Raw genomic sequence first — 19,642 nt, 5'->3', positions numbered from 1 at the left:
TAGATGGTTGTACTTCTCTAGCTAATAAATACTGCTTTACAGAAGTGTAAATGGTACCACTTTGTGTCTATTCTAATATAGAATATAAGGAAAATTTATTTTGCTTTGTACAATGTCTCACTTTTACCTTACTGTTAACAATGAATTCTACTTAATAAGCAAACCCTAGGGTTCTATAGCAAATTTAGAATCATTTGAACCACCAGAAAAGAGACATCCAAAAGTTAAAATTGTAAGGTTACACATATGTGCTAGTATTTCAGTTTGTTTTGTAGACACAGTAGCTATTCTAAGACCAGTGCTTAAGGATTTCAGTCATGACTGGTATTAAGAGTTGAGACTATAAAGCATTTATGTTTCTGAGGGAAATTGTATTAAAACTAGTCTTTCATGTAAATATTTTATTTACTTTAAAAACAACATGCTTAGTTTAAAGAATAAATGTTTTTAGTAGAAATGATTTGTATTTATTATGGAAACATTACCAAAAAGAACAAAGTAGAAATTTAAAACTTACCCCCAGATCTATTGACCACAAATAATCAGGTCTAAAAATCTCTTCCCGTATTATCAGTACAAAGCAAAGATTGACAGAAAAAGTACATAAAAATGAGATCTAAAAATATACGAAATTTAAAATAAAAATTCTAAATTACACATTATTAAATTTAACCGATGTCAAGTAAAACTAAAGGAATAAATAAAATTTTACTTAAAACAGTAGAAATGTCAGAGCCTAAATTAATCCTTTAATTTTAAGAAAAGGATTATGAAAAGCTGGTGTCTGAACTCTAGACTACATATCTTTTTACTATTAAAGATATGATTTGACCTGACCAGTCAGTGGCGCAGAGGATAGAGCACTGGACCTGGATGCGGAGAACACAGGTTCAAAACCCTAAGGTTGCTGGCTTGAGTGCGGGGTCACTGGCTTGAGGGCGGGCTCACCAGCTTGAGTGCGGGGTCACTGGCTTGAGAGTGGGATCATAGACATGACCCCATGGTCACTGGCTTGAGCCCAGGGTTGCTGGCTTGAGCAAGGGGTCACTCGTTCTGCTGTAGCCTCTCCCCCTCCGTTATGGCACATACGATAAAGCCATCAATGAACAACTAAGGAGCTGCAACGAAGAATTGATGCTTCTCATCTCTTTCCCTTCCTGTCTGTCTGTCCCTCTCTCTGACTCTCTCTGTCTCTGTGATTTACCCTTCTACTTCCTCCTATCCCCCACAAGATTTTTATTAACTATGATTTTTAAACCAAGACGTATAACACTCTAATATAGAATATTAATATATGGAAACTTTTAAAGGCCTGCAATAATTGATGAATTCCACTAAAAATAAACATGAAACTTCATTCTGACAAGTTTTACATATGATCTTTTTTTAAGGCAGCATAAATGTGTACTGCTGCAAATGTGCTAGTCAGCCAACCTGACAAATGTGGTATTTTGCCATTTGCTAGACTATGTTCACATGCTAGCTGGGATATGAAATGCATTTCCAAGTTGAATTTCATGAAGTACTACAGAACATGTTGTGATAAAATCCAGACATTACTTCCTATAAGATTTCTGCACTTAAATCTAAAAAGACCAACCAAGTTTGTCTAGAAAGACTGCTTCTTAAAAGATCACTCATGTTGCTTATTGCTAAGGTTCAAATATTTTCTAGGTACTCAGATATCCTTGTTTATGACCATCAATCACTGAAAACCAAACAAAGATATTTTACAATTTTTGTTTTTCTGTTTTAAAATGGTAGCAATATTTGGAAGCTCAAATCTGTGATATTATTGTGACACTACTATTTCTCAAAAAAATCACGACCAGGTTTTCTATCTCCTAACCTCTAGTGTAATGGTTTCCTACCTGGCTGTGCGTTCCAATCACTTGGGGAGCTTGTAAAAATAAGGATGTCCATAAATTAAGTCAGACTCTTTGGGAATGGGGTCTGGGAAAGGTGTTTTAAAAGCTTTTAAATACCGTATAGTGTTTTGTGAACTCTTATTCTAAATGAAGACACCCAAGTATCTCTATGAAAATAGATACTCTTAATTTATTATGTGCTCAGTTATAGTGAAAATAATTGTATTAAGATTTTTAAAAGGTGAAAGTTACTACTTTATCAACCGTATTTCTCAAATTACACAGTAGCATTAATCTTTAATATTTGTAAGGCAATATATAGAACTGCTTTTCTGGTTCAAAGCTGTAATTTTAGAGTACTCCATCATACAAATTTTCTTTCTTTTTTTTTTTACACAGAGACAGAGAGTCAGAGAGAGGGACAGATAGGGACAGACAGGAACGAAGAGAGATGAGAAACATCAATCATTAGTTTTTCGTTGTGACACCTTAGTTGTTCATTGATAGCTTTCTCATGTGTGCCTTGACCGTGGGGCTACAGCAGACTGAGTAACCTCTTGCTCAAGCCAGTGACCTTGGGTACAAGCTGGTGAGCTTTGCTCAAACCAGATGAGCCCGCGCTCAAGCTGGAGACCTCTGGGTCTCGAACCTGGGTCCTCCACATCCCAGTCTGACGCTCTATCCACTGCGCCACCGCCTGGCCAGGCCAAAATTCTTTTATAATGGGCAAAAAAGATTAGGAAATTTTTTCCATTTATTTGAAAGTTTTCAGATTAGTTTGAGGAATTAAAGGTTAGCAAAACATAAGACTCTGACAAACAATGCAATAATAAAACAAGAATCTGGCTAGGAGTAAAAGGAATAAATTGGTCAGTGGATTCAGAGCCCATTTCTAAGCTACGATTCTTTTGTTTTTCTCAAATTAGAAATCTCTATAGACAGAACTGGAAATCTAGTTAATGTCTCACAATCATGTTCCAGAGGTGCTGTGAGGCTCTGAATGTTCCTCTCTACTCAGTAAGCTCAGTACATGGAATGACAAGGGAGCAAGGGACAGCCTAACAGGCCAAATAAATCCTGGCCATCAGTGGGTGACAGATGTCTTAAGCAATCACCCCACAACTATGCTGGCCACATGGAAAACACAAAACTCTCTATTTAATATTTTCCTCCTCTTGTATAAATGATGCTCAGTGTGCATGAGGAATCAGAGCTACACATTAGCATAAATGTTAATATTAGACATTATCTCCCATTGTTGATTCAAACTCATCCCAGATTCTAGGAATAATGTCACCTCCTTTGTAATAGTGGGGAATTGCTTTGAAACATGTAACCTAAAAGTTAAATTATTCTTATCTAGGCATTTGGGAATTTCAAGCAATGTAACAGTTTTGACCAGCTAAACTATCAAAATGGACAAACAACATTATTTAAGAGTACAAAGCAGAGGCCTTGATGGGATAGCTCAGTTGGTTAAAACATCGTCCCAAAATGACAAAGTTGTAGGTTGGACCCCCCATCAGGGCACATACTAGAAGTTACCAATGAATGCACAACTAAGGGGAATAACAAATGAGTACTTCTCTCTCTTTCCCCCTTCCTCTCTCTGTCTCTCTAAAATCAATCAATTAAAAAAGAAAAAAAAGAATACATAAGTTACTGAGTTACTTTTTATAGAAATATTCCACATATCAGACAGATATACAAGAAAACTACCATTATCTGAAAATAAGTAGGAAAAAAAAGAGAGAAAGTTTTCAAGTGGCCATCTAGGTATCTACTTCTAAAACCTCAAAGATCTTTGGGTAAATAAGATATTTTTTACTGATCTAATAATACCAGTTCTGAGAAAAAGAAGGGACTAGAGAGAAGACTGCCTGGTGATTTCACAAGAGGTTCTGGCCTTCTGTTCACATATCCTTCATGACAGGTGCAGCCCCTTCCGCCGTCCATCTGGGGCCTGGCTAAGCACTAAAACTGGCCTGTACACCAGCAAGAAGCATATGGGCTGGGACGGGGGCAGCGTCTCCTTTCTGTTGCTATCTGCTCCCTGTTGTTTTAGCTTGTCCCTTTAGTTATTGTAGATATCTTGGTCCTGACTCACTGCAAGTGTTAAGCATTTTTTACTGTAACAGTTGATATAAAGAAAATACAATGCATCCTTCTTATTGTGAAACACAATGAAGTGTGTCAGTCATCCGACTTCTAAATAGAATATCATCAATACCATTATTTCAGAACCCTTTCCTCTGCAATGGTATCCCTTCACAGCTAAACCCCAAACTAAAACTTGTTTATCATTCTTTCTTTTTTGGAAAACTGATTTTCCATATATGTATATATCTCTAAATTATATATTGTTTAGTTTAACCTATGCTGGGGCCTTTACCCCTTTGAGTAGTATGAATGCTCATGTATGTCCTCTTGCCTCCTGACCATCCAGAGTACGATCGTATACGTACATCTTTAAACTTTGAGCTGGAGTAGTAAAAGCCAAAGCAGTAAATGTATGTTCTTATTGTTTCCATAAATTGGTTATCAAACAAACATGATTTTAAATTAATAAAACGAACTAATTTCATTTTTTGAAAACAAAAAAAACAAAACACCTCACTCTCGGTGGTCAGTGAGCATGAAAAAAACTCACTACTAAAGGGTTAACAAGCAAACTTGACTCGAAGGAACCACTGAGCTAAAAGCCAGACCACTGGGGCTTTTAAAATGGCATCACAGTAAATGCAATCATATCCTGCTTGCTTTTTTTAGAAAACAGTACAATTTTCCTATCATTTATCCATGTTGATGCTTGTAAGTGGTATCACATTCAGTTTTACTCCATTATGGAAATATACAACATTTATTTATGCATTCTCTTCTTCACGTAAATTAGTATTCTCAGTAGATTTTTGCTTTAAGAACTTTCCTAGCCCTGGGCTGGCTGGCTTAGTGGTATAGTGTCTGCCTGGGTGTGGATGTCCTGGGTTCTATTCTGGCCAGGGAGCACGGGAGAAGTGCCCATCTGCTTCTCCAGCCCTCCCTCTCTCCCTTCTCCTCCCCTCCTGCAGCCATGGCTGGATTGGAGTGAGTTGGCCCAGGGTGCTGAGGACTTCATGGCCTCCACCTCAGGCACTAAAAAAATGGCTCTGGTTGTAACAGAACAAGGGCCCCACATGGGCAGAGCATCACCCCCTATTGGGTTTGCCAGGTGGATCCCGGTCAGGGTGCATGTGGGAGTCTGTTTCTGCCTCCCATCCTCTCACTAAAAAACAAAACAAACAAAAAAAAAACACACACAAAAAAACCCCAAAACAACAAAAGCAAAAAACAAACAAACCAGCTTTCCTATAAATACCATGCAAATGTCTCCTGGTGCCTGTGCCTAATTCTACCTAGTCGTGAAACTGCTGGATTATTAAGTGTAAGAAAAATGAACAACTATAAGTCAGAGCTAAATTGTTTTCTAAAGCAGTTGTAGCATCTTATTCTCCTACAGGCATAAAAAAGAAAGACCCTGTTGCTCTACACATACTTATCAACATTTGGTATTTACAGACTTTAAAATTTTTGAAATCTAGAAGGTGTGAAATAGAATTTCAATGTAGTCTTAATTTACATTTTCCTGGAAACATCATACTGAGTTTTGTGTATGTCGTTTGCATTGGTTTCCTTGTCTAGGAGATGTCTGGTTCATCTGACCATTTTTCTTCCGAGTATTATTTTTAAATTGAGTTTAAAGAATTTTTTATCTTCTGCGTATCTTACATTGTTAGTTATATATGTCACAAAACTGTCTGTACTTCTTACCCTCATTGGGCAACAGTTCCAGTGCCGGCTTCCTCCACACACCCTCCTGCCCAATCTCTACTCCCCTTCTACTGAGGAATAGAGAATAAAAGCAATATGAGTTTCTAAATAGTTTTTTTTTTAATTTTATAGCTTGAAAGTGATATTTAAAATAATTAGGTATTTTCATATAGATCAGCAAAGATAAAATTATTGTCAGAGATGGTGAATGTGGTAGAAACGGATATTTAACTACCACTGTTGAGAACGTAAAGTAAACCCTGGTAGGAGTGGTGACTGATATCTGAGTGTATACATTTGACAAAACTCATTAAAATGATTGTGTATAAATTCTATCTTAATAAAGCTAATTTAAAATGTAAAAAATAAGTATAAATTATAACACAGGGTTATAACATATTGGTCTGGTTCTACAGCTAGACTGACAGTTCTGCTATTTAGTAAGTTGTGTGACTATCTTGGCTGGGAAAGTTATTTCAGATCTCTAAGCTTTGTGTTTCTCAATGGCAAATGGGATAACAGCAGAACCTGTATTATTAGGGCTGTTGTGAGATACAAACAAATTAGTTTAAAAGTGCTTAGCCTGACCAGGCAAACTGGCGCAGTGGATAGAGCATCAGACTGGGATGCAGAAGACGCAGGTTTGAAACTCCGAGGCCACCGGCTTGAGCATGGGCTCACCTGGTTTGAGCAAGGCTCACAAGCATGAGCCCAAGGTCGCTGGCTTGAGCAAGGGGTCACTCGCTCTGCTGTAGCCCCCCGGTCAAGGCACATATGAGAAAGCAATCAATGAACAACTAAGGCACTACAAAACAATTGATGCTTCTCATCTCTCTCCCTTTCTGTCTGTCTGTCCCTATCCGTCCCTCTCTCTGTCACAAAAAATAAAAAATAAAAGTGCTTAGAATAATTCTTGATACAGAATGAGCATTAGATGTACTTTAGACTAAATTTATCAATCATTTGCTCTGTGATTTATTGCAGGGTCTGAAAAATTCTTCCCTACCCAATCATAATCATAATGATGTTCTATATTTTCTTCTCAAAGTTTACACGTTTTCATTTTCACACATAGGCAGGTAATCCACTTACTGTTTATTTTTGAGCTTGCTGTGAAGTAAGGATGTAATTTCATTCTTTATTGTCTGAGAGATAACCAAGTGTTGAGAACACTATTTATTAAATTACCCATCCTTTGCACTGGTTCTGAATACTACTTCTGTCATATCAGATTTCCATATATACCCAGACTATTTTCTGGATTCTAGATTGTGTTCTATTAAATCTATTGTCAAGCACTGCACTAATACTACATTGTCTTAATTAATTACTACAACATTATAATAAATCTTGAGATATAATAAGGAAATCTTCTTTCCTTGCTCTTTGCCACTGTCTTATTGATTTCTGAGCTTTTGCTCTTTCCTATGAACTACAGATAGCCTTTCAGGTTCTTTGACAGCCAAAACAACAAAAATCTTGTTGGAATTCCACTGAATTAATAGATCTATTTGGGAAGAACTGATAATCATCAACTAATATTAATCTATTAATACAAATTATGTATTAATATATTTAGTAAGATCTTTGATCTCTCAATCATGATATATAACTTTCATTAGTTTTTATTTTCAGTGTTAGTCTCTTAACAGAAGAATGTAATCTTTTTACATTTATTGTCATGACTGATATATATGAACCCACTTCTACCACCACTTTTGTCCATTTGTTCCCCACTTACTGCCCCCTTTATTCTTAATTGTGTTCTATTAAATCTATTGTCAAGCACTGCACTAATACTACATTGTCTTAATTACTACAACATTATAATAAATCTTGAGATATAATAAGGAAATCTTCCTTCCTTGTTCTTTGCCATTGTCTTATTGATAAAGAGGTCTTTTATACCTCTTTAGCCTCCTTCTTCTCTATTGGAAACTACAGATTATATTTATAACCTTTTGAATTATTGTATCCCTGCACATGACAGACTATACCATTCTCTTCTGGCCTTTACTGAAGTAAAGAAAAAAAGAGTAAAACTAGACAAAAAAGTATAGAAAACATAAGAGAGGACAAGAGGCAGTGATGACACACTTTGATGTGGGGGAACAGAAATGAATTTTTCAAAGGAAGAAACTAAATGTTTTGCTTCCTAACACAGTTCCTCTTATCACATATTTAATATGTATCTAGGCCATTATTTTTAGGTTAGAGATTATATCATTTTCAGCATTTCCTTTATACTTGTCAGTCATTCAAGATAATCAAGGTGTTTTTTCATCATACATATTACTCTTAACATGGTTTTCCACCTATGTTTTACTGATTTTAGTTATAGTGAAATTGGTTGGTGCCTCCAACAGAAAACAAGACCACAGGCACAAAGCAATGAAGAACCAAACAAGGCAATAATGATACCCATTAGGCAAATATCACCAAGTTTGTTTTCTTCTATTCCTATATCTTTCCTTTCTTTAAGTCAACACTCAGGAATGTCTACTGCTCATTGTTCCTATAGGCCTTAAATGTTAAACAAGGAAAATAGTAAGTCAGGTTATCTACTTTACAGTTTTGGTGAAATTGTATTACAAATTTTGAGTCCTAAGATTAGTGATTAAAGTTTGATGATGAAAGAGAGGTTTTTATGAAACATCAAATAATGTCATTTATTAATTATTGCTGATATTTACATCATGCAAGGTTAATGTATTTACTTATTTAAATATCTGTCTTATTAAATACAACATATTCACAGTAATTTATCTATGCTTCTCCATAGGAAGCATACAAGCAATAAATGTCAAGATCCTCACCTAGGGTTCTACTCTCCCTTTCATTCCTTCAGTGACAGAAAACACACTGCTCTCATGAGGTTGTCTGTCTCATTGTTGAACACCTCTAGGTGTTAGAAAGTTTTCCAGTATCTACTGAATAAAGTTGTCTTCCCTATAACATCTACCTATTGCTCAGTCGTTCATTTCACCACAATGGAAAAATCTGTGCCCCTCTCCCCACTTGATAATTCAAATTATATTGACAGCTATTTTGTTAGTCTTTTTTCTCATTTTCTAATTTAATCCCTAAAGCCATTCCTTGGAATCTATTAGTTTTCCTCAGGATATGTAAAAGAGATTGTTATGGGTTGGATTGTGTCTGCCCAAAAAAGACATGTTGGGAGGGAGATATGTTAAAGCCCTAATCTCTACTACCTCAGAATGTGATCTTATTTGGAAATAAGATCTTTACAGAGGTAATCCAGTAAAAATGAGGTAATTGGGGGTGGGGGGGGGGCTTAATTCAATGCAACTTGTGTCCTATAAAAATGGGAAATTTGGACACAAACAGAAAGGGAGAATTCCATGTGTAAGAAGTCAGACATAAGGGTGATGCATCTATAGGCCAAGTAATGCACGGGTGGCCAGCAAACCACCAGCAGAGACACATGGAACACATTCTTTCTCACAGTCCTCAAAAAGAACCAACCCCGCCAACATATTCACCTTGGACTTCTAGCCTCTAGAAATGTAGCTTAAGCCACCCAGTCTGTGGTACTTTGTTATATCAGCAAACTAATACATTTTTCAGATATGTGACATGATCAAAGGTTAAGGAAATTTTCTGAAGCAGAATGTTTGGTTTTATTTATGGGTGAGAATAATTCTTTTCTAAAATGAACATATCATTACTGGAAAATATTAATGCTCTAGCAATAATATATTTAAATATATCTTGAAATTATGTTTTGAATCATTGGCCAGTACAAACCTATTACGTTTAGACTTTTCCTATGAGTTTCACTTTCACGGTCTCCTTGGTAGTTGTTCTGTAGAGTTGACGACACTGCTAATAGCAAGGAAAGCAATATACTGGTAACCTTGCTATGTATTCAAATTTTAATATCTTAACTTCCAGGACTAGGAAATTATAACCTGTAAATCACATTTCATTTATAAATTCAGAAAATAAAAACTATAAGGGCTGATGTGCAGAATATGTGCTTATAAAAATTATTTTCAAAGTGTAGGGAATCAATAATTGTCATCAATTATGGGAAATTCTCTGTAAATAATAAAATAGAAATTAATTTTATCTAAAAAATTAGACAGATTGACAGAAACAGTATTTTACATAATTTTTAAGCAAGAGATATTTTGAGACTCATGAATTTCCAAGTACCAATATAGCCTATAATTTCTGCCATAAAGTATACAGAAGGAGCAAACAGTAAACAACTAAGCCATTTTCTGATGGAGACACTGAGCACATTGTACAGTGTGTCCGTAAAGTCATGGTGCACTTTTGACCGGTCACAGGAAAGCAACAAAAGACGATAGAAATGTGAAATCTGCACCAAATAAAAGGAAAACTCTCCCAGTTTCATACCTATTCAGTGCAGTTCGATGCGGGCTCATGCACAGATTTTTTAGGGTTCCTTAGGTAGCTATCCCGTATAGCCTCTACAGACTTGTCACTGACTGATGGCCTACCAGAATGGGGTTTCTCCACCAAACTGCTGGTTTCCTTCAACTGCTTATCCCACTGAGTAATGTTATTCCTATGTGGTGGTGCTTCATTATAAACATGCTGATATTTACGTTGCACTTTGGTCACGGATTCGAATTTAGTGAGCCAAGAACACACTGAACTTTCCTCTGTACCGTCCACATTTCGACTAGCATGGCCGTGGGCTGCTCCGCTGTATACAAGGTTACGTCATCATCTGTGCATGCACACATGCTGTCACATCATCCTACAGAAACTGGGAGGGTTTTCCTTTTATTTGGTGCAAATTTCACATTTCTATCGTCTTTTGTTGCTTTCCTGTGACTGGTCAAAAGTGCACCATGACTTTACGGACACACTGTATATTTTGTAAGTGATCGCTCCGACAGCACTTTCTTCAGTGATGGAAATGTTCTATTTCTGCACTGTCCAATAACCTAACCACTAAACTAGAATGACTACTGAACTTGAAATGTGGCTAGTGTGACTGAGGAAGTTAATTTTATATTTACCTAATATACATTTAAATAGCCACATGTCACTGGTGGCTACCATACTGAAGAGCACAGATTCAGGATCATTCCCTCCCATATATATTTTTTCTTCCCTTTTCACTTAGCACAGTGATTTTCAACCACTAGGTGCTAAGTGCAATTCTGCACACTAGGTGACATACAGCAATATCTGGAAATATTCCTGACTGTTGTAACTAGGGGCGGGGGTGCCGCTGGCATTTTTCAAGTAAAGAGATGCTGTTAAACATCCTACAGTGCACAGAATAGTCCCTCCCTCACCCCCAAGAAAGAATTATCCAGTCCAAAATATCAATAGTGCTACATTAAGAAACCCTGACATAAAGAATCTTCAAATTAAATTAAAAATACTTTGAATACTATTATAAATGGCTCTATAATACTAATATTAGCTAGTCAGCTCTTAACTTAAAATAATCTTTAGCCACAGTTCAATAATTCCATCCCAACTGTTACTGTTTTCTCTGTTCACAGTATCTTCATGAGTATATCTGTCTTAATTTTCAGTCATAGTGGCCTTCATAAATTTAACATTTATAAATTTATATAAAATTTATAAATTTAATAAAAAATTATAACATTTATAAGTTTCATATCAAATTTATAAATTTAACATGACCGCAGCTGGTAAATTTACGTTAGTAACAGGTATACTTAAACCCTTAAAAGATAGTTTTGTGGCCTGACTAGTGATGGAGCATAGATCTGGGATGCTGAGGACTCAGGTTCAAAAGCCAAAGGTCACTGGCTTGAGTGAGGGGTCATTGGCTTGAAGCCCAATGTCGCTGCTTTAAGCAAGGGGTCACTGGCTTGGCTGGAGCCCTCTGGGTCAAGGCCCCTATGAGAAGCAATCAGTGAACAACTAAAGTGACATAATTATGAGTTCATGCTTCTTATCCCTTTCCCTTTCTATCTGTCGCTTGCTTAAAAAAATAGTTTTGTACACATAAAGACATTTATAACAGAAAAATTTGTATCTTTAACCTTTCATTTAACCTCAAAAATGTATGAAAGGGGAAGTTTAATACAAATTTATAATCAATAACATAAAAATAAGTTCATGTTTTCTTAACAGATTCAGCAGTAATCTTTTTCCATATGACAATTGAAACAGTACTATCATATTTAAGATATCTGAATTATCCATTTATGCTATTATTAGTGTAATATACCATTTACTTGAATATAAATCTATACTAAAGGAAACAATATAAAATTCTCCATCTTAAAAGGGTTCAAAAATCCAGTAGAAAAAAGAAATAGTTAAAATAGCAGCAATAACAAAAAGTGAACAAAAGCAAGTTGTTTCTGAAAAGAAGGCTAATAAAGGAGTCTTGTTGGACGTTCTGGCCTGTGCAATGATAACAAGACCCAATAGTTTAGGGTGTGTCTTCTGTCTTAGTGAAGGAAGACAGAAAAGATGCCCTCTTGTAGCACATTCATAACACATGTTATTTTATTTTTAAGATTTTAACTTATTCCGTTTCTTTGAAAACATCCTTTCTCCTATCTACCTTATTTCTCATTGTCTAACAGCAATTTCAGTAAGCACACTATTCTTAGATACAACTCATGAACATTTAAGATATAAATATTTGCATAAAGGATTTCATTAAAACTGGTAAATAAGGATAAAATGTACCTTAACCTAACTGAAAAATACTTTAGCCATCAGTGAGATTTCAGTTATTTAAAAATACTTAAAGCACATATAAAGGAAGAATTAATTATATCACTTATAAATTGTGACTGCTCTCAAACTTCCAAAAAGATTTAAAAATTACTCAAGATGTTTTTCTTTAATTCTATCACACTCTTAACAGACACACACAAACAAAGGGTAGAAGTAGGACACTAATATGACAGTAATATGACACTATTAAGAGATGTTCTGGCTTTGATTATAGTAATGTAAGTAAAGGTGGTGAGAAGTGGGTCTATCCTGGGAACACTTTGAAGGTGAAGTCAACAGATTTACTGTAGGACAGGGAATGAGATAAAAAGAGGAATCAGATAATTCCAAGGGTTTTGACCCGAGCTATTGGAAGGACTCAGTTGTAATTAACTGAGCAGAGAGGCAGGCCGCAGGAAGAGCCTGATGGGGAAAATAACTGAGGAGCTCAGTTTTGGATATCTTAAGTTCAAGATGACTGTCAGATGCTTCCAAGTAGAGTTGAAGCCAGTAGGCAAAAGTTCTAAGTAAATAGGCAGTTGAAAATATATAGGATCATGAATTCAGCTGAGGTCTGGATTGGAGGTGTAAAGTAATAAGAGTTCGCATAGGAGTGTAGATAGAAAAAAAATCGAAGCACTGAGACCTGGACTAACCAACTCTTAAGAAGTTGGGCATCGGTCGGGGGAATGTGGCAAGGGAAATGGAGAAGGGAGTAGTAGCCTGTGAGTTATGAAGGAAAAAAAGGCCAGGCAAAGTGCTTCAAGGAGAGAATAAGCAGCTGTATCAGAAGCTGCTAAGTCAGATGAGGACCAGTTTGGCCATGTGGAGGTCACTGCTGACCTAGCGAAGGGCAATTTCAATGAAGCGGTTGGGGGCCAAGCCTCAATGGCAGGGGTCCCCAAACTTTTTACACAGGGGGTCAGTTCACTGTCCCTCAGACCGTTGGAGGGCCGGACTATAAAAAAAACTATGAACAAATCCCTATGCACACTGCACATATCTTATTTTAAAGTAAAAAAACAAAACAGGAACAAATACAATATTTAAAATAAAGAACAGGTAAATTTAAATCAACAAACTGACCAGTATTTCAATGGAAACTATGGGCCTGCTTTTGGCTAATGGATGGTCAGTGTCTGGTTCCATATTTGTCAATGCTAGCTGTAACAAGTGATATGACACGCTTCCGGAGCCCTGACGCCTGCGTCCCGCATCGCTGCGCTTTGTGGCGCCACCACATACAGCACACAGGATGCATCCTGTGCTCTCTCGCTGACCACCAATAAAAGAGGTGCCCTTTCCGGAAGTGCGGCGGAGGCCGGATAAATGGCCTCAGGGGGGCCATAGTTTGGGGACCCCTGCTCAATGGTATGCATTGAGAGTGACCTGTGAAAAAGGAGGTGGAGAGTTTATAAACTGTTCTTTTGTGAGCTTTTGCTTTAAAGATGGGTCAGAAATGGTGTAAAGAGATGGAATGTATAATAGGATAAGTTTTTGTTTTTTTAAGATGGGAGAAATAGCATGTTTGAATGCTGACAAGAAAGATCTGGCAGAGAAAAAAACAGATGATGCTGAAGTAAGGGGGGAAATTGCTGGAGTATGGTTTTTAAGGTATGTAATTTAGACTCTAAAGGCACCCATTAAATATAATTGAAAAGAATCAATTAAAGAAAGAGGACTGAGGTTTTACTGGTACTGCCAGATAATAAAATCATAAAACAAAAATAAAAATCGATACTAATGTAAAAAGGGAAATAATGATGTATGAAAAAGGAAATCTCTAAATTCATCCAATTCTATGAGAAAGCACTGTAGTACTTATCAAATATATGGAGTAATTAATAGTTTATATTTAGAAGTGAAAAATCACAAAGTAAAAAATAAACATGTTGAAATGTATTAAGAGTAAATCTCTATACAACTAAAAAAATATCTGAAGAGAAGTCTAATTAGATTGGAAAACATATTTGCATCACATATGACTTAAGGTTAATTTCTTTATTATGTAAGGTGATCCAACAAGTAAATTATCAAGTAATCGAGAGAAATGTGTGAAGTACATATAGACTATTTGCACCATGGGAGATATAATTGATAAATATTAGGACAAATATTAACCTTGCTAATAACTCAAATGCAAAAGAAAACAATGAGATCCATTACACTTATTAGGAAAGTATAAAAAAATCACCCCTCCCCCCCAAATCTGGCTACACTGTGATGAAGATACTACTCATACATTATTGGTGACAATGTAAAATATTAATGTCCTTTTGGAAAGCAATTTGGCAATTCATATCAATTGTCAAAAAGTGTTCATAGGCCTGATCTGTGGTGGTGCAGTGGGTAAAGCTTCAACCTGGAATGCTGAGGTCACTAGTTCAAAACTCTGGGCTAGCCCGGTCAGGGCATATATGGGAGTTGATGCTTCTTGCTCCTCCCCCCTTTCCCTCTCTCTCTCTCTCTCTCTCCTCTTTCTCTCTCTCTCTAAAAATGAATAAATAAGTAAAAAAATTTTTTTAAAAAGTGTTCGTAACCTTTGACTCAGATATACTTCTTGGGTATTTATCTTAAGGTAATGTGTAAAAAAAAGGTATGCATAAATGATGTACATTTTAGCGTTATAATTACATTGAGGCATGACTTATCCCTTTGAGTAGTGAATATTTTTCATGGTCACTGACCCACGGAGTGAGTTGTTTTTCAAAAAATGAAATTAGTTCCAGTTATAGTTTTATTAACTTAAAATCATGTCTGTTTGATAACCAATTTATGGAAACAAGAAGAACATACATTTGCCTTTTTTAATGTTTCCCATTGCTCATGTACAATTGTACTCTGAATGGTCAGGAGGCACGAGGATGTACATGAACGTTCATACTACTCAGAGGGTTATAATAAAATATTAGAAGTTATCTAAAAAGAAAATTAATGAACACTGGCCTGATCAAATAGAAGATTTCAGAGCAACACAGAAAATGCTTATGGTATAATAAAAAAAATAGTAGATAACTTTTTTACCCTACTCTAATTACAACTGCCTCTTAATACAGAGATTGAAAAACAAATGCTAATTGAAAATAATTTAAACATTCAGTTTGCTAGGAATGTTGCAGAGAATATTCTTCCTTTTTCTGATAATAAGTACTAATATTTATTGAATATCTACTATAACAGGAAGCTGGAGTATGGACATTATGTATACAACTGCATTTAGTTCTAGGGGTATGTTATAGCCAATAAATAGTAGAGCTGATATTTTAATTCAGGCAATCTGTCTTTAGTCCTGATCTTAACCATGATGCTATATTATATACACAAATTAAAAAAAATTAGAAAAGTAGAATTTCCTACAAACTCTATAAATCATGTTTCAAAAGGTAACATTACATCATGTATGAATGTAATGTTATTTGGTAATGTCAGGTTATTATAACCTTAATAATCGCCAACTAACCTTTGAATCTTGCCTGTAAAGTTAAAAAGTTGATTTGAATGAAAAATCCTCTCATACTACCACAGAATGATAGAGCTGTGCAAAAGAGTTTGGAGATTACCAGATCAGATCCTTTATGGAGACAGAAACTGAGGTCTATAATCAGTAAGAGACTGATGCAGGCATTCAGCTGGTTAATATAACCAACTCTAGTAAATTCCAGGTTTCACAATTATAGTCCAATGATATTTCTTTCTAGATCTTCTTACCTTTCCATTAAAAGAAATCTATATATTATGTTTTAAATGTAAAACAAAATCAAAGTACCTCATTTGGTATGTTTTAGGTAAACTAATTGAATCTAACATTTTTAAGGAGGTAAATATTATAAAAAAACACTGAAGCTCAGATTGGTGTAGTATGTTTCCTAGGACCACACAACTACTAAATAGGTGATTCTAAAGCCAGTGCTCTTCCTGGCAATGGTCTGCCAAAAGGTCTGGGAGAAAGTGCTCATGCACACAGGGACCTCTGGTTAAAAGGTTTGGTGTGTTTCTTGTGCCACCAGAGGTTCATGTTGAAAGAACTGTCTGAATTTTCTTTAGGCTCAGGAATAGCTGGCTGTTCCAGTGGATTCTATCTCCTGGTATAAAAAAGGTTTACAAGTTCGGATAGATCCTGAGATTGATCTTTTGTGTCCTCATAATAGAATCAAAGGAACAGAAAACATTCAGCGCATAGACATAGAGAAACTGAGAAGCAAAGAAGCACAATATGATGATGCTTCTGTTACCTGACAAGTGCCCTTTCTAACATGCTAATGGTTCAATGGCACATTAAGTACATTTCCTGACACTTGATAAATACATTTCCATGACCTTCCCTCTCTCACATTTTTTGCCCCCCCCCCCTTTTTTTGCTTCACAGCTTGTATTCTATAGCCTTTAGCATCACAAGCTAGAGACTCTTCTCTTCAGTTAGGGAGCCCTCTAAGTCTTCGGTGTTTCTGCAAGTACAACCACCTCATACAACAAGGGACAGAATCTTCCATTATTTCCTAATACAATCTATCAGCTCTTCCTGAAATTCCTTGAAAACAAAACTCAGGCTACCTAGATTTCCAGTTTTCTCTCTCCCAAGTCCCTCAAGTCCTTTGTAACTAATCTGGGCTTTCCCTCCTCTGTGCTTTGGCTCATAGTGATGCCTTTATCTGGAATCCTTTTCTTTCCCATCTTTGGTTGTCTAAATTCAGTCTGTCTTTCAAGGTCCATCTCAAATGTAATCTCTTTTTCTGATTCTCTAAGCAGATATAATCCCTCCTTTGTCTAACCCCAATAGCAAAGGGTGTAATTTATTTTTAAATGTTTTATTGATTTTAGAGAGAGAACGAGAGAGAGGAGAGAGACAGTGATCTTTTCTTGTATGTGCCCTTACCAGGGATTGAACCGGCAACCTCTGCACTTTGGAACGATGTCCTAACCAACTGAGCTATCCAGACAGGGTATAAGGGTGTAATTCTTAAAAGACCTGACATTTGGATCTGTACTGCAGGTACAGTGTACCTAAACTGGCAGTTACATTAAGATAATTCTGTGTTATTGTGTTATTGGGAGCACCTAGAAAAAAATCATAGTCAATGACAAAAACCAAAAATATGATTTGAGTTACACAAATGAAATAAATTGTCTCACATTTTTTTTTTTATCAGTTAAAGAACTAGTAGTCAAACCCAGAGAGTTAAAAAAAAAAGTACAGTTTCTTAATGGGGCACTTGATTTTCTAGGTGCAGACACAACACTTGATAGACATCTACTAGGTAAAAAAAAGTATGCCTGTATTATGTAAATCAATGTTTTTCAACCCCATCCTGCAGACTGGTCTGCCAGAAGGGTCCAAGAAGGGGTTAACCACCCTGATGTGATATGAAGATTATACACACAATGATTTTGGTCTAATTCACTTAAGCTCAGTATGATTTCTGTCTTATCAGTCCCCGAAATAATTTTGTTTTCACCAGTCCCCAAGTGTAAAAAGATTGAAAACCATTCATGTAAATGACACTTAGAGACCCCCCCAAAATTGAAAAACCACCTGAGAACATCTGTGGTATGCTTTTATTTCTTAAGATGAACACAGGAAGCTCTGAAATTTTAAAACTAGAAACTGTACCAGTGAAGGACAAACTGCATTGCAACATTCAAGTGACAAAAACTTAATGCTATTGCAAATCTGCCCGAAACCGCTGCTAATCTATTAATTCAATTCCAAACAAAATAAACCCAAAATTCACAGAAAATTTAGCTTTCTCCCTAGTTAGAAACAAAATTAAGTATCTGGTAATGTCCCCCTACCTCCTCACCCCCATTCTAAAGCTAATCAGAGAAGCCAGCAGCCTCAAGATCAGAAAGATCCTGAGATAATATTACTCCTACGGATATCATGAATAATGAATCCAGCGGTCTCAGGCTCTAACTATGCCATTGTTTGTGGCTTTTTTTTTTTAAAGAAGTGGGGTGGAAAGGATGGGAGGTAAACAGTTTAAATTGTAGTCAAATCCCTTTATAGGGTATACACAACTCAAGTAATTTCCTTTATGGATTTGTAGTACTTGTTGGTAAGAACACATGAAATGAACCGACAATTTGAACAAAGACCAAAGGCACCTGCAGCCTCTCAATCACTTAGCAAATATTTCCGTCCAAATCACCAAAGTCGGGAATCTGGGAGAGCGGGCAGGTGGTGTTCTTCAACATTGAACTCCTTTCTCGGTAAACTGTAAATCACGGGGCAACTGGGACCCTTCCCAGGGATCTGAGCTGGGAGCGGTGGAGGGTTTCTAGACAAATCTCTCCTCCTACCACACGTGACCGAAAGGCAATCGGCCGGGGAGAGAGACACCGCAACGCACCGGCCGCGGGATACAAAGATTCAGTGCCGTCGCTGCGTCCCCGGAGGATCGCGGCGCCGCCGCGCTCAGCGTCTGCGGAGCCTGCGCAGGGCGCCGCCGCAAGGCACGCTCCTCCCGGGCCCGCAGGGCGGTGCCGCGCAGCGCGGGGAGAGGGAGCGGGGAGCGCGCACCGCCTGCCCTGCGCGTCTGCTCGCCCAGCGCCGCGGGAGCAGGGCCGCTGAGCCGCACGCAGCCGGACCGCAGCCGCGGGACCCTCGCCCGCCGCAGGGAGCCTCGCAGCGACGCGGACTAGGGTGAGAAGGCCGAGGGTCCCCCACCCCCGGGCAGGCCCGACGCCGGGCCAGCCCACCCCCGACTAGGCCCGGGCCTTCCCCACACCTCCCTGGGGCCTCGCGTGGGCTACGGTGAGCCGAGAGCGGCACTTACACCACGGCTCGGGAGATCATCCAGGACACCATCTTCCCCGAGGCGTGGACCCCACCTCCAAGGCGGGTGGGCGCCGAGCAGGGCGGACCAGGCCGCCAACCGCAGGCCGCGCGCTCGCCGGCTCCTTGCGCTTCCCGGGGCCGCGCTGGTGCCCTCGGGAGCCGGGCCCGGTGTGTGCGCGCGCGGCGGCCGGAGTTGCGAGGCGGCAGGTCCCCCGCCCGTCCCTTCCCGTCTCCGCCCGCCGGCCGGTCCGTCGCGGAGCCAGCCGGCCCCGCCCCTGCGCTCCGCTGATAGGCGGCGGCGGCGGCGCGTTGGCGGAGGCCGGCTCTGGATCGCGGGGCTCCCGGGTCTGGGCGGGCGGGACCCTGGCCCTGGCGGGACGCTCTCGCGGTCCGGACCCTACGCTTCACCCCTCTCTTCCTTCTTCTCAAGTCCTTGGGACGTCCACCCGGCGCGAAGGGGGTTGTGGCGGGAGGCCGAGGA

General features: G+C 38.2%; 1 protein-coding gene across 1 annotated transcript in view; it reads right to left on the bottom strand.

The window, feature by feature from the left end:
- The window catches only part of REEP3 (receptor accessory protein 3), a 117,263-nt gene extending 97,866 nt beyond the window's left edge, over window positions 1-19,397 (bottom strand). Inside the window, exon 1 of the mRNA XM_066348779.1 lies at window positions 19,160-19,397. Coding sequence (XP_066204876.1) covers window positions 19,160-19,191 — 32 coding nt within the window. The 5' untranslated portion in view covers window positions 19,192-19,397. The remainder of the gene's footprint in view (window positions 1-19,159) is intronic.
- Window positions 19,398-19,642: the final 245 nt, after the last annotated feature.

The sequence above is a fragment of the Saccopteryx leptura genome, chromosome 9 (assembly GCF_036850995.1).
Source record: "Saccopteryx leptura isolate mSacLep1 chromosome 9, mSacLep1_pri_phased_curated, whole genome shotgun sequence".
NCBI lineage: Eukaryota > Metazoa > Chordata > Mammalia > Chiroptera > Emballonuridae > Saccopteryx > Saccopteryx leptura.
This window is presented reverse-complemented; position numbering and strand designations above follow the sequence as displayed.